The sequence below is a fragment of the Ranitomeya imitator genome, chromosome 1 (assembly GCF_032444005.1).
Source record: "Ranitomeya imitator isolate aRanImi1 chromosome 1, aRanImi1.pri, whole genome shotgun sequence".
Lineage (NCBI taxonomy): Eukaryota > Metazoa > Chordata > Amphibia > Anura > Dendrobatidae > Ranitomeya > Ranitomeya imitator.
In genome coordinates this window covers 224,027,597-224,050,065 of record NC_091282.1, presented here as the reverse complement: position 1 = coordinate 224,050,065, position 22,469 = coordinate 224,027,597, and the positions used below count along the sequence as shown (strand labels likewise).

At 43.2% G+C, this 22,469-nt stretch overlaps 1 protein-coding gene across 1 annotated transcript in view; it reads left to right on the top strand.

Annotated features, from left to right (window-relative positions):
• LOC138657697 (selenoprotein M-like) overlaps positions 1–20,583 on the top strand; it is a 40,189-nt gene extending 19,606 nt beyond the window's left edge. Inside the window, exons 3-5 of the mRNA XM_069745396.1 lie at positions 3,293–3,369; positions 7,355–7,433; positions 20,284–20,583. Of these exons, the coding sequence (XP_069601497.1) occupies positions 3,293–3,369; positions 7,355–7,433; positions 20,284–20,427 (300 nt within the window). The 3' untranslated portion in view covers positions 20,428–20,583. The remainder of the gene's footprint in view (positions 1–3,292; positions 3,370–7,354; positions 7,434–20,283) is intronic.
• The last annotated feature ends 1,886 nt before the right edge of the window (positions 20,584–22,469 follow it).

Genomic DNA, 22,469 nt, shown 5'->3' with positions numbered 1-22,469 from the left:
TTCAGTCTTTTGGATAAGAGTCTATCAGCATGGCACATCTAGGATTGGCAATCTTTGTCCATTCTTCCTTGCAGTAGCTCTCCAACTCTGTCAGATTGCGAGGGCATCTCCTGTGTACAGCCCTCTTGAGGTCAACCCACAGATTTTCAATTGAATTCAGGTCTGGGTCCTGGCTGGGGCATTCTGAAACTTTATCTTCTCCTATTGCAGCTACTCTTTAGTTGATTTGGATGTATGCTTAGGGTTAAGTCCTGATAATCAGTGTCTTCAACAGCTGCATTTTTGCAGAGGCCCAAAGTTTTGATGAAAAATTGATATTGGCATATGAAACTGTTCATAATTCCCTCCATCTTGACTAAAGCTCTTGTTCCAACTGTTGAAAAAGAGCTCTTGGTGATACACATTGTTGGCTTTTCACGAGTTTAAATTTAGTAAGTAATTCTAAGCACAAACACATCCCCAATTAGGCTACTTTCACACTGGCGTTTTTTTTAATATGTCGCAATGCGTCGTTTAGGGGAAAAAACGCATCCTGCAAAGTTGTTTGCAGGATGCGTTTTTGCCCCATAGAGTAACATTACCGACGCATTGCGATGTATTGACATACGTCGCAACCGTCGTGCGACGGTTGCGCCGTGTTGTGGCAGACCGCCGGGAGCAAAAAACGTTGAATGTAACGTTTTTTGCTGCCGACGGACCGCCCCCACCTCCCCGCACCTCGCAATGGGGCAGCGGATGCGCCGGAGAAATGCATCCGCTGCACCCGTTGTGCGGCGCATCAAACGCTAGCGTCGGAATCTCGGCCCGACGCAATGCGATGGGCCGAATCCGACGCTAGTGTGAAAGTAGCCTTATCAGAAGGTATTCACACTTATGAAACCACATTATTTTAGTTTTCTGCTTTTTATTTTTCACTTCAAAATGATTTCAGTTTATTTCTCCATGGATTGCTACAGATCTTGTGTGGCACTAACCCCTTCACCCCAAAGCCTGTTTTCACCTTCCTGAACAGGCCAATTTTTTTCATTTCTGACCAATGTCACTCTGAAACGCTTCAACGGATCCTAGTGATTCTGAGACTGTTTTCTTGTGACATATTCTTCACGATAGTGGTTAAATTTGTTTGATGCGACTTGCATTTATTTGTGAAAATATCAGAAATTTAGCAATTTTCAAACTTTTCATTTTTATGCCCTTAAACCATAGAGTTATGGAACACAAAATAGTTAGTAAATAACATGCTATCAGGAAAATCTTTGGAATGAAATGGCAAGCCACGACTGAGATTGAATCAACACCCAGGTTTATTTCTCATATGCGAGGAGTCAGCTCAAAAATCACCTCAGAAAGGATAAGGCAGAGTGTCTGACTCATCGTTTATTTTTGCGGTGATGGAGCTGTATGGCAGCTTATTTTATGACATTTTCAGAGATACCACTTTTATTTATATTTGGCTTTTTGATTGCGCTTTATTTTACTTTCTGTTTAACAGTATGATGAAAATGCATACGGTAGTTCTTTGCAGACTTTTTATTTATTTTTTTAACAGTGTTCATGGAAGGGGTTAACTAGCAGGACTGTTTCATAGGATGGGTTGTTCCGGATGTGGCGATACCTACCGTAATATGTGTACTTTATTAGTTTATTTTTATTTTTGCACAAAGAAATGGATTAATATTTTTTCTTTTTTTGTTCTTTAGTTTGGAATTTAAAAAAAAATATTTGTAAAACTTTTTAGTTTGTTACTAATGGTACATCAACTTTTCCTGCTTTTGCACTGCAGGACATGAGATCAGCGTCTCCCAGGCAGGGAGGAGGCATGTCAGCTTCTGTTCTGAGCAGGAGCTTACAGGCCACCATCCCTGGAGGAATCTGTGGCCATCTTTAGGCCCAGGGTCACCATGGAGACCATCAGCACATTGCAAATGCAATCGCAATCACTCTGTGGCAATTGGAGCAGAGAGGCAGCTCCCTCCCTCTGCGTTTCTCATCGATGTCGCTGTCACTATTGACAGCAGCATCAGAGGGGCTCAACGCCCATAATCGGTGCAAGCACAGATCGTGGGCGTTTCTGCAGAGTGTCAGCTGTCGTATAGAACTGACCCCCGCATTTGATCGGGGCGGTGCTTGACGTGAGCTCATGTGTTCATCAAGCAGTATCTGTACAGGGGTTTGAAGACTTTTTAAAGCCTTTGTATACACCGTGCTGCAATACATCAGCATTGCATTATACAGCTAAAATCATGGTCTCCTTTGAAGCGTAGCAGTTCCCATTCAGCAATGTTGGCAACTCCCACGTCATGGACAGTGCCCTGAGATGAGTGCTACAGATTGTCATAGAAAATATTAAAAATCCTTGAGGTCCCTCATGTGCCCCCTTCATGTGTCTTGAGGAGGCAGTGGTGGATTCCTTTATGTAAAATGGCAGTGACGGATGTGACAGAGATGTCTGCAAATTGAGATACTGATTTGGCTTTTATCCTAAGTCATATTACAAGACTCGTTAAAGGGTTTATTGTGACTTGTAGGATTGTTACTTCCAACAGGTGGCGCTTAAGAGCTCAAGTCCTCTTTTTCTCTGAAGAGGCAATTTGCATATTAAATTTCCCAGAGGAGCATTGCACGGCGAAAAAGCCTCCTTACCTTGACAAGCCAGAGCTGGTATGGCACTCTCCACAAGTAGAAACCTTACCCCTTAGACCCCAGTCCAGAGCCTCTCACCCTTTACAGCCAGCTATGGTAACTGCAGTACAATGTGAGCAGACAGTATGGCTCCAGGAGAAAATATGGAATATTGGATTACCTATACATCTAATATTAATGAGACGTACATTGTTGGATGCCATGTAATCACCGACAGATAAGCCATGTTTGGTTCCTAAGCATAGCTAAAATCACAATACAAAAGATGACATCAGTCTCAACCCTCTGTGATCGCTCTATGAGGAGTTATTACATAAATTTGGATTTCCTCATTCCTGATTGACCATTTTTTAAAGTCAGTTGTGGGGAATCTTTTATGTTGTTGCATAGGATTATAAAAGGGCTGCTCAATTTTTCAAGAAATAGAACCTGCTTATGGATTAATACTCATTGGGAATTACAGGCACAGATCATAGAGAAGAGTGTCACTGTTGCTGAAAAAAATCTTGTACAAACCCAATGATAAACAACCAGGAATCTTTCTATTATTAGCATGTAGTTAGAATTTTCGGTACAGTTTATAAATCAGTATTGTTAAAACTTAGTAACACTCACTTTGTATTTTTCTTGCTATACTTTTCATTTACAGGCCCCAAGTGTTGTAGGATGTGCTATAAAGAGCAAACCAGGACTCTACAAATTCATGCTGGACATCTTTGGACTATAGTATCCTTTTATTCTAAATAACATCTGTAGCCCATTACTCATTTTAAATCTCAAGATGAGACATATTAACAATACATACATACAGTTAAGTCCAGAAATATTTGAACAGTGAGTCACACAAGTTATTGTATTTAGCTGTTTAGCAAAACACATTCACAATATCGTTATATAATCAATATTGGCTTAAAGTGCATGCAGACTCTCAGCTTTAATTTGATGGAATTTCCATCCTAATTGGAGAAAGGGTTTAGGAATTGCAACTCTTTAATATGCAGTTGCCTCTTTTAAAATTGACCAAAAGTAATTGGACAATTATTTTAAAAGCTCTCTAATGGGCTCAATGAGCTATTCCCTTGTTAATCATTAATCATCAATTAAGCAGGTAAAGGGTCTGGAGCTGACTCTAGGTGTGGCATTTGCTTCTGGAAACATATGGTCAAAGGAGCTCTTAATAGTAGAGAAGCAGACCATCATTAGGTTGAAGACTAAAGAAGAAATCAGAGAGATAGCAAAAATGTTAGGAGTTGGAAAATAGACTATTTGGTACATTCTACAAAAAAAGAGCGCACTGGTGAGCTTTGTAACTCAAAACAGCCAGAATGTCCATGGTAGACAACAGTGGTGGATGATCATAGAATCTTTTCCATGGTGAAGAAAAATCTCTTCATAACATCTACCCAAGTGAGAAACTCGGGAAAATAGGTAACACACTAAAAATTACAATCGACCCTGCCGTTTCTGTACAAAGTATTGGTCCTGTCCCCAATGTCCCTAGTGGTTATTGCGTGAGCTGATGTAGCCCAAATCGTAGACTAGACAAGGCAACTCAAACCTATGCTTCCTGGAAGTCAGTCGAGTGCCCTCACGTTCCTCATAAAGAACCGGAGATCAGTGCAGAGTACAATTACCTACAGAAGGGAAATTGTGCTGAAATAGAAAGAGATCCCATAGTGAATAAAGCAAACCATGAAAAAGAAAATAAAGGATTAAATACGTAGTGTCAGCAAATATGCCGCCTACTTCCTAAAAAGAAACAAAAGAGAGGTGTATGGTAAAGAACATAAATAGCAGAGAGATAAACCCTAGCAGGTCTTTAAGTGACTGGCTAAAAACTACAGCAGTATAGCTGGACATCAAAATGAGACTATCACCAGCATGAAATACCAGCAGGGGGAAGTATATAAGGCTGCACCTGAAAGGTGATCTAGAGCAGACAAATGAGTAATCAAAAGCAATCTAGACACATGACAAACACTTTCCAGTAAGTTGGTGTTTCAGTATCTAAGTCTACCATAAAAAGAACACTTCATTAGAGAAAAAACAGAAGGTTCACTACAAGGTGAAAACCATTAATGAGCCTTAAAATTTAGAAATGGCAGATTAGACTTTGTCAAAAGACATCTAAAGAAGCCAGCCCAGTTCTGAGAAAGATTTATTTAGACAGAGGAAACTAAGATCAAATTGTACCAGAATAATGGGAAGAAAAAGAATGGAGGAGGCTTGGAACAGCTCATGATCCACAGCACACCACATCCTCTGTAAAACATGGTGGAGGCAGTGTGATTGCATGGGCTGGGTAATGCACGGCTTCCAATGTCACCAGGTCACTACTACGTATTTATGATGTGACTGAAGACAGAAGCAGCAGATGATTTCTGAAGTTTACAGCGCTATACTTTCTGCTGAGATTCAACCAAATGCAGCAAGTCTGATTAGACAGCACTTCACAGAACAGATGGACAATGACCCAAAACATACTGTGAAAGCAACCCAAGAGTTTTTTAAGGCAAGAAGTGGAATATTTTGCAATGACTGAGTCATTCTCCAGATGTCAACTCCATCCAGCAGCATTTCACATGCTTAAGACAAAACTAAAGACAGAAAGACCCACAAACAAGCAACAACTGAAGTGAGCTGCAGTTCAGGTGGCAAAGCATCGCAAAGGAGGAAATCCAACATTTGGTGACGTTCATGGCTTCCAGACTTCAGGCAGTCATTGTCATAAAGTATTAAAAATGAACATTTTATTTATGATAGTTCATTTATCCAATTACTTTTGAACCCCTGAAATGAGAAGGCTTTTTAGAAAAATGGTTGCAATTCCTAAACATATCACAGGATTTTTTGTTCAACCCCGTTAATTAAATGTGAAAGTCTATATTTCAATTTCATCTCAGTTGTTTAGTTTTAAATAAAAAATCATGGCATGCAGAGCCCAAATCACAAATATTTGGTCACTGTTCAGATATTTCTGGATTTAACTGTAAATGCAATAAATTAGAGTGAATTTTAATCAATTTTCCTAAGTGCATCTTTTTGGAATTAATTAAAGGGAATCTAACACCAAGTTTTTGCTGTGAAATCTGAGAACAGCATGGGATAAGGGTTAAAACACAGATTTCAAGGTTTGTCACATGTCCAGCTGTGTGCTGGTCTTTCCTCATCCTGAAGATTTTATCACCTTGTGATTATCAGGGTCTGGACTATATCAGCTACAGCAGCACATGTTTAAAGCAGGTGACCATATGCATCATGCAGATGGACAGGAGGTGGAAACAGCCAATGGCAGGAAGTTTCAGTAGTAATGAAAACAGTTAAACATTTTGAAATAGAATAATCCCAAGCAAATTATACAATATGGAACATGTAATGAGTCTTAGAATTCAATTTAAAGCTAGGGAAGTCTCTTAGGGATTATGTTTATGTCCATCCAACGGGTCATACACCCTTCCTGTGCGAGCTACCATGTTGATTTCGCCTGAAGCAATGGCCCTGGCAGGGGTCTCCGATTCTTCTAGATAGGCCTCAAGTCCTCATGATAAAGTCTACCAAAGCACATTGGGCCATCTACAATTCAATTGACCACTGCCCTGTCCGCTGTAATAGCCCAGGCCACCCCTGTACTGTACATCAGTGTTGGAAGCGAAGGCCTAGCTCACTCTCATCATCTGTTCACCACTGCAGTGGTCCACTCTCAGGCAAAGTCTCTTCATGAATCTTCGGTGCTTGAGTGCCTGTGGGTGTCCCATAGGTACAAAAGTGATGGGCTCTGGAGGTTCAAAGGAACGAGGACTGGACTCTGGTTCATGTCTGGCATCATCTCGGCTCTTGGTCTTGAGTGGTGGATTCAGGCCTTAACAGCATAGTCGGAACTACGGGTCTTGACCGACGTAGATCGAGTCCTTGGGCCTTGAATGGCATAGTCTGTACTCTGGGTCTTGTGCCGCTCGGATCCTGTCCCTTACTGTGCCGTGTCCACCAGCGCAGACTCCTTACTACGGCCTGTCAACCCGGCTGCAGCATCTTTCCCTGAGTGCGTCTGGTCCACTCTCCTTCCTGGAGCCAAAACCAGCTTCGGTTTGGTGCACAGACCTTTTATACCCAGGAACTTCATCAATGGCACCTGTCTAGGTGTTACATCCAACACATTCTCCCTGCAACTCTTCCTCTTCCGATTGGTTCTGAAAGGTCCTATTTGGATGGTAGGTGGCAGTCTTCTAGCACCAATGACAAACAGCGCTGTTTTTTTTTTATTATTGTCACTTCCTATTACTCATGCATGCTAGTCCCACTCCACCCCTTCAGTGATAAGCAGCTCACTGCCTATAGAATTTGTACACTATGAGCTTAGTGTGGGCAGGGGCAGCTTTTTCAGCTCTGGTGCATTGCTAAATCAAAGAACTCTGTATATGAACCGCTGCACTCAGTAAACTAAGTGATACATTGTTGGATTTAGGGTCTCTTTGCTCTCAGTTGAGGTAGCATATCCTGCTGACAGATTCCCTTTAAATTGTGTTGTTTTTCACTGATATATAAGTTAAACAACTTTCAAACAAATATCTATAACATACAGGCACCCAACCTGTGTCTATATAATTCTCATGTCTTTTGAGTAATATCTTAAAATATGTTCAGGGGCTAAAACATTTGCGATGAATATTGTCCCAGCAGAAAGTGTGTTTTCTTTAACATAACATTTTTACAGCCATAACCTTGTTTATGATTCCAATGATGATATTGAACCTCAGATCATTTTCTACAACTATAAGAATGAGGTTCTTAAGGTTTGTATATGAGTAATTACAAGTGACAAATGTAATTAGGGAAGTGCTAATACCTTATCTACCAATTAGGTTTAGTTTATACTCAAAGATTTCTGATGAATAAAATACAGATCTTAATAATAAATTTTGGTCCAGCCATATACAGTACAATACAATAAATAGGGACATTCAAATAATGTTGTATAAACTGGTTACTAGCCAGAATGTGTATAAATACAGATGCAAAGTGTTAATGAGAGCATGGGAGGAGGCCAAATTCTGAGGAAATGTTAGGAAATGAGAACAGGAAATAGATGAATGAGGTGAGGTGATAGACCAGTCTAAACAAATGTGTATTTGGAGCACACAATGGATACAGGGAATTAACTGGATTGTCTTAGGTAGTGCTTTCCAGAGAACTGGTGCAGCACAAGAGAAATCATGAAGACAGGAGTGGTAGATTCGTATTATAGAGGATGTTAGTCTTACTTTTAGGTCATTATTGGAATGGAGAACATGGGTACCCTGGTAAACAGGAGATGTAGGATGTTAAAGAATTGTGGAGAACTTTGTGGGTGAGTGATAAGTTTATATTGTACAGTATTGGCAATGACTGGTACAGGGTGGAGACATCGGTGGAGTGACTGTACAGACATATGAACTGGCTGATGCATTCAGGATAGATTGAAGAGGGAAGAGTTTAGTAAAATAGAGACTGATTAGTAGAGAGTTGCAGTAGTCCAGATGAGAATTAATCAGAGCCGCAGTAAGGCTATGTGCACACGTTGCGGATTTAGAAGCGGATCCGCAGCGTTTTTGAAAGCGTGGAATTGCATCAGATCCACAGTGTAGTGCACAAGCAATGTTAGTCAATGTGAAATTGACATTTGGTGTGCACATGCTGCGGAAAAAAATCGCGCGGAATCGCAGTTTTTTTTCCGCAGCATGTCAATTCTTTTTGCAGCGTTTCAGCGTTGACTTCCATTGTGTCACACCAATCCCAGCGTTTCTGCACCCATTGACTTCCATTGTATCAGGCCAATCCGCAGCAAAGCCACAAGTATACAAAAAAATCTGCGGATTTGCTGCTGATGTGCCTGCGAGAAACGCTGCAGATCAGGAGGGGGTAGAGTGTGTGGGCGGAGACTGTGTATGTGCGGAGAAGATGTGCGGGGCTGTGTGTGGGTGTTTGTGTGTGTCTGCGGGGCTGTGTGTGTCTGTGTGTGTGTGCGGGGCTGTGTGTGTTTGTGTGTGCGGAGAAGATGTGCGGGGCTGTGTGTGTGCGGAGAAGATGTGCGGGGCTGTGTGCGGGTGTTTGTGTGTGTGTGTGTCTGCGGGGCTATGTGTGTGTGTGTGTGTGCGGAGAAGATGTGCGGGGCTGTGTGTATCTGTGTGTGTGGGTATGCGGGGCTGTGTGTGTGCATGTGCGTCTGTGTGTAGGCAGGCATCGCCCGATGGGACTACTAGTCCCATCCGACTATGCCTGCTACAGTGACAGCTATCCGGATTATGGGACAGTAGTAGTCCCATCATCCAGGTTCTGTGTTCAAGTATAAAAAAAACCAAAAAAAAAACCACATACACACACATATACAGTACATACATATAGACATACAGTATATACTCACCAATCACCTAGTCCCCGAAGCCCTCGATCACCTGTAAAAAAATAATAAACCAACACTACTCTCTGATCCGATGTAATCCATTTAATAACGAGTGTCCCATGACGATCTCCCGTGGAAAGCTTTCACATCACCAGATGTGAGCGCTCTCCAGGGGCACCGGGATACAATGACAGAAGGTATCCCTCTGCCACTGTGAGTGCAGAGTTCATACTGTCACTTGCAGCACCGCTGCGTGGGAAAATTCTCACGCAGCAGTGCCCTAAAGTGAGAGGCTATTGAACCCTCAGTGATAACACTGCATTAGCCATTGTCTCCTGTCAGTGTGTCACTGGATGCCTATAGAGCAGTCACATCTCCTGATCTGACAGCTCTATAGGGGAGATCGTCATGGGACACTTGTTATTAAATGGACTGTGTCAGACCAGGGAGTATACTTTTGGTTTATTATTTTTTTATTTTTTGCGTTTTCTGCCAAGCGATGCAGATTCTGTGCAGAAAATTCTGCAGACAAATCTGCAACATGTGCACATACCCTAAGAGTTTTTGCAGAGCCAAAGGAAATGAAAGGTCGACTTCTAGAGATGTTTTTGAGGTGCATATGACATGATTACATGAGCAAGCAAATGATTGTATAGAGCGACGCTGTGCCCGCTAGACTGGTTGTGCAAGGGAGTATGCATACTGAATACCTGACCGCCATTCCCGGGGCAGAGAATGGTGAATCCTCGTAGTGCTCAATGTGTTCTCTGGGAGGATTCATTTTAGACTGGACAACCCCTTTATGGTACAACCAAACACAGAAATGGCAATATTGGTTTTACATGGGTTAGTAAATGGAGGAAACACAAGGAATTCACTTTTTGACAGATTTAGTTTTACACCATGTTCCACATTATTATGCAAATTGGATTTAAGTGTCAAAGATTTAATTGTTTTGTTTTTCAAATAAACTCATGGATGTGTCTCAGGGCTCAATGGATCACTTAAATCAATCTTAAACACATGTGATAATTAGTTTTCCAGGTGATTCTAATTAAAGTAAAACTACTTAAAAATGATGTTCCACATTATTAAACAGGCCACATGTTTCAAGCAATATGGGAAACAAAAAGGATCTCTCTGCTGCTGAAAAGCGTTAAATAGTGCAATGCCTTGGACAAGGTTTGAAAACATTAGATATTTCACGAAAACTTAAGATTGATCATCATACTGTGAAGAGATTTGTGACTGAAACAGAACACAGACAGAGTTCATGCAGATACAGGCATAACGAGGAAGGTTTCTGCCAGATAAATTAATTGGATTAAGAGAGCAGCTGCCAAAATACCATTACAAAGCAGCAAACAGTTATTTGAAGCTGCTGGTGCCTCTGGAGTCCCTCAAACCTCAAGATGTAGGATCCTTCAAAGGCTTGCTGTTGTGCATAAACCTACTATTCGGCCACCCCTAAACAGTGTTCACAAGCAGAAACGGTTGCAATGGGCCCAGAAATACATGAAGACTAATTTCCAAACAGTCTTGTTTATTGATGAGTGTTGAGCAACCCCGGATGGTCCAGATGGATAGAGTAGTGGGTGGTTGGTGGATGGCCACCATGTCCCAACAAGGCTGCGACGTCAGCAAGGAGGTGGAGGAGTCATGTTTTGGGCCGGAATCATGGGGAAACAGCTGGTAGGGCACTTTATGGTTCCTGAAGGTGTGAATATGACCTCTGCAAAGTATATAGAGTTTCGTTTCTGACTGATAACTTTCTTCCATGGTATAAAAAGCAGAAATGTGCCCTCAGGAGCAAAATTATCTACATGCATGACAATGCACCATCTCATGCTGCAAAGAATACCTCTGAGTCATTGGCTGCTATGGGCATAAAAGGAGATAAACTCATGGTGTAGCCACCATCTTCCCCTGACCTCAACCCTATAAAGAACCTTTGGAGTATCGTCAAGCAAAAGATCTATGAGGGTGGGAGGCAGTTCACATCAAAACAGCAGCTCTGGGAAGCTATTCTGTCTTCATGCAAAGAAATACAAGCAGAAACTCTCCAAACACTCACAGGTTCAATGGATGCAAGAACTGTGAAGGTGATATCAAAGAAGGGGTCCTATGTTAACATGTAACTTGGCCTGTTAGGAGGTTTTGGAGTTAAATAGATTTTTTGTTCAGTGAATGTGACCTCCTAATGCTGCAAATTCAATAAATGAGCATTTTCAGTACTTTAAAACATATCAAATGTTTAGAAATTCTACTGTGCCTAATAGTTTGGGACAGTGCATTTTGAGGTTTCATTAATTTTGGAGATTATACTGTTATCATTGGGAGGTTTCTTCAATAAAATTCGATGTATAATCTAACGGTTGATGACTTTTATTAGACTGACTAATTTGCACCGACCATTTAGGAAAATCCTAGAAAGATATCGTTTGCATAATAATTTGGAACATGGTGCAGATAGAGGGAGGACATAATGTTGGGGACAGCAGACACAGCCACCGCTATTTTATAGCAATGCAGGGGTGATGTCCAGAGATGATGGGTATAGTTGGGTGTCATCATATAGAGATGGTATTGAAAACCTAATCTACTGATAGTTGTCCAAATGTAGAAGGGACCCAGGACTGGATATTTTAAGGTGAGAGAAAGATGAGGGGACAAAGAGATAGGAGAAAAACTAGGAGAGAACGATGTCCGTGAAACCAATAGAGTGGGGCATAGAGAGGAGCAGCTGGAGATCCATAGTGATAAATGCTGCAGAAAGATTAATGAGATTCAGATGAGATTAGTGAGTGACCATTAGATATAGAATATAAAGAGCAGAAACCAGATTGTAAAGGGTAAAGAGGAAAGTTATCCGAAAAATAGCGGATTACACGAGAGTAGACCAAACATTCCCGGAGTTTGGAGTTGAAGGGAAGGTTAGAGACAGGTCTGTATTTAGCAGATGATGAAATTGATCTCAGTTGATGCTTCGCACCTAGAGATATTTACTTACTGTGAACCTGTCATCTGATTGATGCTGCCCAAATAGCAGTCAGCATCAACCAGAGCCTGGCTGAACAATTGCAGATGATCATATATTTCTCTAAATGCCCAGGCGTTTTAGAGAAGATATAGTTTGAAGATCCTGTCATAAACAGAAACGAGACCAGTCCGACTCTTCTTAGTGCTGCCAGAGCTGATTAGCAAGTCTTTCCCATTGCAAGAAACCTGTCAATCATCAGAAGCAAAGCTGGGTATATTTTCTCTGAACCACTGGAGCATGAAAAAAATATTAAAAAATATACCTGTCTGCTATCATGCAGCCAAGCTCTGATTCACCAACCAATTTCAATTTTGAAAATTTGCTATGAATGTCCTTAACCCCTTCATGACCTTGGGATTTCGTTTTTCCGTGTTCGTTTTTCACTCCCCTCCTTCCCAGAGCCATAACTTTTTTATTTTTCCGTCAATTTGGCCATGTGAGGGCTTATTTTTTGCGGGACGAGTTGTACTTTTGAACAACATTATTGGTTTTAGCATGTCGTGTACTAGAAAACGGGAAAAAAATTCCAAGTGCGGTGAAATTGCAAAAAAAGTGCAGTCCCACACTTGTTTTTTGTTTGGCTTTTTTGCTAGGTTCACTAAATGCTAAGACTGACCAGCCATTATGATTCTCTAGGTCATTACGGGTTCATAGACACCTAACATGACTAGGTTATTTTTTATCTAAGTGGTGAAAAAAAATTCCAAACTTTGCTATAAAAAAAAAAAAATTGCGCCATTTTCCGATACTCGTAGCGTCTCTATTTTTCATGATCTGGGGTCGGTTGAGGGCTTATTTTTTGTGTGCCGAGATGACGTTTTTAATGATAGCATTTTGGTGCAGATACGTTCTTTCGATCGCCCGTTATTGCATTTTAATGCAATGTCGCGGCGACCAAAAAAAGTAACTCTGGCGTTTTGATTTTTTTCTCGCTACGCCGTCTAGCAATCAGGTTAATGCTTTTTTTAATTGATAGATTGGGCGATACTGAACGCGGCGATACCAAATATGTGTAGATTTGATTTTTTTTTTATTGATTTATTTTGATTGGGGTGAAAGGGGGGTGATTTAAACTTTTATATTTTTTTTATTTTTTTCACATTTTTTTTTTAACTTTTGCCATGCTTCAATATCCTCCATGGGAGGCTAGAAGCAGGCACAGCAAAATCGGCTCTGCTACATGGCAGCGATCTGCTGTTCGCTGCTATGTAGCAGAAAATCAGGTGTAATGTGAGCGCCAACCACAGGGTGGCGCTCACAGCTGCCGGGGATCAGTAACCATAGAGGTCTCAAGGACCTCTATGGTTACTATTCTGAAGCATCGCCAACCTGCGATCATGTGACGGGGGTCGGCGATGATGTCATTTCCGGCCGCCCGGCCAGATGCGGTAGTTAAATGCCGCTGTCTGCGTTTGACAGCGGCATTTAACTAGTTAATAGGAGCGGGCAGATCGCGATTCTGCCCGCGCCTATTACGGGCACATGTCAGCTGTTCAAAACAGCTGACATGTCCCGGCTTTGATGCGGGCTCACCGCCGGAGCCCGCAACAAAGCGGGGCTTCTGACCTCGGACGTACTATCGGACGTAAATAAAACCTTTTTCCTATAACAGACTTGTATTTGAGATGCTGTTAATCTTAACAATCATTATATTTGTCAGACAAATTATGTTTTCAATCAGAAATATGAATTTAGGTTGACGTTTCTCTGATTGGACAGAAATAAGTCTAAACATACAAAGAAACCCCCTAATCTCAAGTGACAGCATGTAACAAATGAAAGCAATATACTACCTAAAGAGTTAAAGCTTCCACAGAACTGAATAATAAGTCTGTTTTAGGCCATGTTCTCACTATAAGGTCGGGGTCACACTAGCTAGTTTTACGGACGTATGAGAGACGCAAAATCTACGCATTGCACATGGACCAATGATTCTCTATGGGGCAGCTCCTATCTGCCGTATATTTCTCTGCCGTATTTTACAGGCATAGAAAATCGCAGCATGCTGCGTTTGTCAGCGTATTGCGCAAAAAATCCGCCAATGAAAGTCAATGGGGTGAGAAAAATACGGATTACACACGGACCAACAGTGTGACTTGCGAGAAATACGCACCGGTGCTCTATAGAAAAGCCGGCAATTCATCGCGGTGTACAGTAAAATCACACTGATAGGTTAGAATAGAATAGCTAAAATAAATGTCTACACATGGAATAGGTTTACTGTATGTAAACCATGTCTCATATCCGGTTGGGTTTGCGAAGGAGATAGCAAAAGCCGGCAATTGAATTACTGGCTATTAAGCTATCTAGCGCTGTATTAAATATAAATATATATATATATATAAATATATATATATATATATATATATATATATATATATATATAGGTGTCTCACTGATATATATATATATATATATATATATATATATATATATATATATATATATATATATATATACTAGCTATTGAACCCGTTCTGCGCCGGGGTGGCGAGCATTTATATTGGTATATGGTCTCCATCCTGGTATGTATTGCTTCCATCCTGCGCCCTAATCTTGTCATGTGCTGCTACCATCTTGCGGCCCCATCTTGTCATGTGCAGCCCCATCCTGTGCCCCCATGCTGTCATGTGCTAATCCTATCTTGAGCCCCCATTCTGTTATGTACTGCTCCCATCCTTCGCCCCAGTTCTGTCATGTGCTGCTCCTATCCTGCTCCCCCATCCTGTCATGTGCTGCTCCCATCCTGCGCCCCCATTCTGACATGTGCTGCACCCATCCTGTGCCTCCATTCTGTCATTTGCTGCTCCCATCCTGCGCCCCCGTTCTGTCATGTGCTGCCCTATTCTGTCATGTGCTGCTCCCATCCTGCGCCCCCGTTCTGTCATGTGCTGCTCCCATCCTGCGCCACCGTTCTGTAATTTGCTGCTCCCATCCATATGCCCCATACGCTGCTCCATAAAGGTTGATAGCCCCCATAAGATGCTCCATAGTATATGCCCCGTATGCTGCTCCATAATTGTTGATGGCCCCATAAGATGCTCCATAATATATGCCCCGTATGCTGCTCCATAAATGTTGATGGCCCCCATAAGATGCTCCATAGTATATGCCCCGTATGCTGCTCCATAAATGTTGATGGCCCCCATAAGATGCTCCATAGTATATGCCCCATATGCTGCTCCATTATGGTTCATGGCCCCCATAACATGCTCCATAGTATATGCCCCGTATGCTGCTCCATAAATGTTGATGGCCCCAATAAGATGCTCCATAGTATTATATGCCCCGTATGCTGCTGTGATATATAAAAAAAAAATAACATACTCACCTATCGTCGCTGGGCGCCGAGTGCTGGGGGGCCTGAGCAGGCGGGGACACCGGCGCGCTGTGGGGGTCAGGTGCCGGAGTCGCCACTAGCTCAGGCCCCCGACACTTGCTATATTCACCTGGCCCTGATCCAGTGCTGCGCGCCGCCGTCTTCCGGGTCCTCTGGCTGTGACTGTTCAGTCAGAGGGCGGCGCGCATTAAGAGCGTCATCGCGCCCTCTGAACTGAACGTCATAGCAGAGGACCCGGAAGACGGCGGCGCGCAGCGGTGGAACGGGGACAGGTGAATATAGCTCATACTCACCCTCCTGGCACGTCCCTGCTTCTCCGTTGGAGATTTCGGTGTGCATTCAGTGCTTACGCATACCGTGATCTCCTGGGCTGCGTCACTCTGTGCGGTCCAGACTGCTTGCGCAGTCTATAAAGGCTTCAGACAGAGTGACGCTCTCAGCGTTATAGATACTGTATATAGACTGTATATATGTTTTCATCAATATTTGCATGTCCATTTTGCAAGCCGGCGAGAAAATCTCGCTGTACGGATGCCATACGGATAACATACGGAGGTTTACATGCGCAAAATACGCTGACACACCCTGCCTACGGATGACATACGGATCACTATTTTGGGAATATTTATGCGTATTACGCATGTAAAATACGGACCGTATTTCCCTACGCTGAGTGTGACTCCGGCCTAAGTCTTGGGTCAGTATTTTGCCTCAGTATTTGTAAGTCGAAACCAGTAGTGGGTGATAAATACAGAAGTGGTGACATGTTTCTATTATACTTTTCCACTGACTGTGCCACTCCTGGTTGTGGCTTACAGATAGTGATATGAAATACTCACCAAATACTGAATGTGAGAACGTGGCCTTAGGCACACATACCCCATTAAAGGAATACTGCTGTCAAAAGTGATACACAGAGTTAGGGTATGTGCACACGCTGCGGAATGGTGTGCCGATTTTTTGGCACTGATGTTGGTAAATCCGCAGGTAAACCGCACTGTGGATTTATTGCAGAATTACTGTGTATTTACAGCGTTTTTCCGTGTTTTTTGTGCGATTTCCACCTGCAGTTTTACACTTGCGGATTCCTATTGAGGAGCAGGTGTAATCCGCTGCGGAATCCACACAAAGAATTGACATGCTGCAGAATGTAAACTGCTGCAGTTCCGCGCGTTTTTTTCCGCACCATGTGCACTGCGGATTTTGTTTTCCATAGGTTTACATTGTACTGTAAACTCATGGAAAACTGCTGCAGATCCGCAGCGTCAAATCTGCTGTGGATCTGCAGCAAAATCACATTATTGCCAATACTCTCATGTGAGAGAATTGGGATGATTATGCTAATGACACTTGGCTCAAACTCTGTCTGAGCCGAGTGTCATTTTAGTGTGATCTGTTTTTCTCAAATGAGAGAATCTTAACACAGGTGCAGAGAAGTCAGAGAATTTAATTTCTCCATCTTCACCATTCTCTCTGTGTGAGTACATCGGACTGCACTCGGATAACATCTGAGTGCAGCCCTATGTTTCACATGCACCCATAGATTTATATGGGTTTGCATGATCTGAATATCGGAGCCACATTGTGATTGTTTTGTCATACCGAATTGACATGAGAAAATAATCACAGATCTGCACTTCCCCATAGTAGGACATTGGGTCAAGTGCTATCCGATAAAACATCAGATAATCGGCCTTGTTATACAGCAGTGTGAGGGAGCCCTAAGGCTGCAGTCACACTGTCAGTATTTGTTCAGTATTTTACATCAGTATTTGTAAGCCAAAACCAGGAGTGGGTGATAAATGCAGAAGTGGTGCATATGTTTCTATTATACTTTTCCTCTATTTGTTCCACTCCTGGTTTTGGCTTACAAATACTGATGTAAAATACTGACCAAATACTGCTAGTGTGACGGCAGCCTAATACCTAGTACAGGGCCACACAGGTGGGACATGACATAGGGATATTAGGAGCACCACCAAGAGTCCCTGAGGCATTCACTGGCTCCATAGACCCTGCACTTTCACAGTGTAGTTTTTTTTACATGTGCCAAAGTGTTTCTAGTTATACCTGTCCAAATATTGGAAGCTCGATGTTCCTTCTGGCTACGTGATGTTACACGAAATGATCAATGTTTAGTATTTGACATCTTCAGGCAGATAATAAGCTTTTCGGATCGATGTGGAGGCCATTTAAAGGGAACCTGTCACCCCCAAAATCAAAGGAGAGCTAAGCCCACCAGCATCAGGGGCTTATCTACAGCATTCTGGAATGCTGTAGATAAGCCCCCGATGTATCCTTAAAGATGAGAAAAAAGAGGTTATATTAATATATTATACTCACCCAGGGGCGGTCCTGCTGCGGTCTGGTCCGATGGGCGTCGCGGTCCGGTCCTGGGCCTCCTATCTTCATCAGATGGCGTCTAGTGATGAGTGAATATACTCGTTACTCAAGATTTCCCGAGCATGTGAAGCGATGGCCGGGGTACCACCACGGTGCAGGAAAACTACTGTACACAAGATGAGGTGCAAACAACAAAGGGTAGATTTATTGGGAGGCAAGGAATGAATGGAATGAGGAAGATGCAAACAGGGGTATACAATGGCAAAAGACAATTTACAAGAGTAATAAACTTTATCTTTTCCATAAAATAGCACAGTGCTTCAACTATTACAGACTCAAAAAATGTCTAACAAGCAAATGTAAACAATAAACGAGTGATGATGTGTTATGAACAGGTAATTCAGAACCACAATGGACCTTGAAGTTCAGAGCACACAAAGTGACCTGACAATTACCAAAAACATAGGACGAGCTCTGAGACGTGGGAACTCTGCTGACCGCAATCCCTAATCCTATCCAACCACACTAAAGGTAGCCGTGGAGCGCTCCTGACCAGTCCTATGCGCCTCGAGCACAGCCTGAGAAACTAGCTAGCCCTGAAGATAGAAAAATAAGCCTACCTTGCCTCAGAGAAATACCCCAAAGGAAAAGGCAGCCCCCCACATATAATGACTGTGAGTTGAGATGAAAATACAAACGCAGAGATGAAATAGATTTAGCAAAGTGAGGCCCAACTTACTGAACAGACCGAAGATAGGAAAGATTGCTTTGCGGTCAACACAAAACCCTACAAACAACCACGCAGAGGGGGCAAAAAGACCCTCCGCACCGACTAACGGTACGGAGGTGCTCCCTCTGCGTCCCAGTGCTTCCAGCAAGCAAGAAAAACCAATATAGCAAGCTGGACAGAAAAAATAGCAAACAAAAATAACACAAGCAAAACTTAGCTTATGCAGGACAGACAGGCCACAGGAACGATCCAGGAGAAAGCAAGACCAATACTAGAACATTGACTGGAGGCCAGGATCAAAGCACTAGGTGGAGTTAAATAGAGCAGCACCTAACGACTTAACCTCATCACCTGAGGAAGGAAACTCAAAAGCCGCAGTACTACTCTCATCCACCAAAGGAAGCTCATAGACAGAACCAGCCGAAGTACCACTCACGACCACAGGAGGGAGCTTGGCCACAGAATTCACAACAATGATGCTACTCTACGTATAACCTCCCTGGCCTTTACTAAGCAGGCCACACGGCTCGCGTGTACTGACTATTGAAGCCTACACTAGTCCCTAACATGTGCACCAAACAGGAACAAGCTCACGGTGATATTGGAGAATCAGGTCCAGTCCCAGGGGGGCCCCCAGCAGTCCAATATGGTGGTGCGCACGGCTTTCTGTCAGCTCTATGAAATGTGGTCTTCTCCTTGCTTCTGGATCCTAGGGATGCTCCTGGAAACTGTAAATCCCTTTCTCTGTATCTTCATGGCTCTCTTGCAGCTATATCAGGACACAGTTATTCTCTCTTTCAGCTATTAGCACAGAAAGTCCTCTCTGCAGCAGCCTCAGCTCACACATGCTGCTCCAGCTCCACACCTGCACTCTGCGCAGACTAGTTCATTACAATGATTATTGCAGGGGAGAAGCAGAACATTCCATCACGCCAGACAAGGGGGTGCAGCCTCTTAAAATGACAGCGTGTTCCTTACTGTCCATAACAGCACCACCCTCTTACACATGCTTGGGGGTCCTCCGAGTATTTTTTAGTACTCGGAGATTTAGTTTTTCTTGCTGCAGCTGAATGATTTACATTTGTTAGCCAGCAGAAATACATGTGGGGGTTGCCTGGTTGCTATGGAATCCCCACATGTACTTATGCTGGATAATAGCTGGAAATCATTCAGCTGCGGCAAGAAAAACTAAATCTCCATGCACTAAAAAATACTGGGAGGACACCCGAGCATGCTCGAGAAGTCTCGAGTAACGAGTATATTCGCTCATCACTAATGACGTCCTCTTCTTGTCTTCATGCTGGGGCTCCGGCGTACTTTGTCTGCCCTGTTGAGGCCAGAGCAAAGTACTGCAGTGCGCAGGTGCCGGGTCTCTCTGACATTTCCTGGCACCTGCACACTGCAGTATTTTGCCCTCAACAGGGCAGACAAAGTACGCCTGTGCCGGAGCCGCAGCGTGAAGACAAGAAGAGGACGTCATCGTAAGAAGATGGGAGGCCGAGACCGGACCACGACGCCCATCGGAGCAGACCGCAGCGGGACCGCCCCTGGGTGAGTATAATTTAACCTCTTTTTCTCTTCTTTCAGGATATATCGGGGGCCTATCTACAGCATTCCAGAATGCTGTAGATAAGCTCCTGATGCTGGTGGGCTTAGCTCATCTTCGGGGGGTGACAGGTTCCCTTTAAAGCTCATGATTAAATTGATACTAGGCTGTGACACATAAATTCATATGAAAATGTTTATCTCATTGCTACCATTTCTTTTCTAACTCCATTTCATTATTACAAACTCTTGAGTATATTTTCTAGATCACCAAAATTAAGCAAAAATCAGCTGATGAAATTAGTGCAATACTGGATGAAGCAGGATTCTACAAAAAATCTAAAAAAGGAGAAGAGGTCCCTAAGGAATTCCAGCACTACCCACTGAAAGCACCAAGGGACGAGCTATGAGCTCCACATGTACAGGAAAAGCGAGCTCCACCAACAACCAAGAAATCTGTAGAATTTTTTTTTCTTCCTATAATAAAATATTAAATGAATTGCTCTTGTAGTAAACAAGGACTTTGTAGAATTTTACATTTTTATAATAAACTATTATAGTCAGTGTTTTATGTGACCGTAAATTTACTAAATGATGACATAGTTATCCAGGTATCATGAAAGGTACAATATTCTAGGCACTAAATAAAAAAATAAACCAAAACTGACTCTAGGAACAATTCAACCATATAAATGACATCTCCAAACCTACAAACATTTATAAAAAAAAACTCTATTAGGCTATGTGCTCACATTGCGGACTCGTGTGCGGATTTTCAGCACCGTTTTTTCAAAATCCGCAGGTAAAACGCACTGCGTTTTACCTGCGGATTTACTACAGATTTCCTGCGGTTTTTGTGTGGATTTCACCTGCGGTTTTCCACCTGCAGATTCCTATTGAGGAGCAGGTGTAAAACGCAAGTCAATGGGACACAAATATCGGAATGTAAATAAGCCCTTTCTGTCCTTCTACATCCTGTTCCGGAGGGGGAAAGAGTGTGGGCGGTGCGTGGGCGGACACTGTACGTGTCTATGTGTGCGGGCGGGGTCTGTGCGGGCCTGCTGGGGACTTGTATGGGCCTCTCAGGGCTCTGTGCGGGCTACTGGGGGTCTGTGCGGGCCTGCGGGGCTCTGTGTGGGCTGCTGTGGGTCTGTATGGGCCTGCTGGGGCTCTGTGCAGGCTGCTGGGGCTCTGTGCCAGCTGCCGGGGGTCTGTACGGGCCTGCCGAGGCTCTATGCGGCCTGCTGGGGCTCTGTGCGGGCTGACGGGGCTCTGTGCGGGCTGCCGGGGTTCTGTACGGGTCTGCCGGGGCTCTGTATGGGTCTGCCGGGGCTCTGTGCGGGCCTGCCGGGGCTCTGTGCAGGCATCGTCCGATAGGACTACAAGACCCATCAGACGATGCCTGCTACAGTGAAAATGATTGACACATTAGCCAATGGTGGGACAGTAGTAGTCCCATCATCTGGCTAATGAGTTGAATGAAAAAAAAAACATACATACTACATACATACTCCATACATACTACATACAATACATACATACTACATACAGTACATTCATACATTACATACAATACATACATATAGACATACAGTACATTAAACATAGAGTACATACTCACCATTACTTGTCATTTTGATCCCCGAAGCCAGTGTCACCTGTAAAAAATATTAAAAATAACAAACAACCAATATACTCCCTGTCCGCAGATATCCACGAGTGTCCCACGACGATCTCCCGTGGAGAACGGCAGCATCAGCTGATGCGACCGCTCTCCAGGGGCTCCAGGAACACAATGATGGGAGGAAGGTATCCTTCCGCACTGTATTCCTCCACCGCTGTAAAAAAAATAGTCCCTAGTCTCACTTTTGGCATTGCTGTGTGAGACTTTGAACTATAGTAACCTCAGTGTGCACTGCAGGAGCCATTGTCTCCTGTCAGTGTGCCACTGAGGGTCCTATAGAGCAGTGACATCACCCGATATCACTGTTCTATAGGGGAGATCGTCGTGGGACACTCGTTATTAATTGGACTACGGCGGACAGGTAGTATACGGTTTATTATTTTACGTTTTTTGCAGGTGCTGAAGTATGGTAAGTATGGTTAAATGAAGAATATTAAAATACTTTTTTCCTAATGTGTGCGTGTTTTATTAACCTTTATTACTATTGGATTAATAATGGATAGGCGTCTTATTGACGCCTCTCCTTTATTAACCCGGCTTAATGTCACCTTACAATAGCAAGGTGACATTAAAGCCTCATTACCCCATATCCCACTGCTACACGGGAGTGGGAAGAGAGGGGCTAAGTGCCAAAATTGGCGCATATTACAGATGCCGGGGGGGCCAATATCCATGGCCCATCTCTAGGCTATGAATATCAGCCCGCAGCTGTCTGCGTAGCCTTTCTGGCTATAAAATATAGGGGGACCCCACGCCATTTTTTGGGGG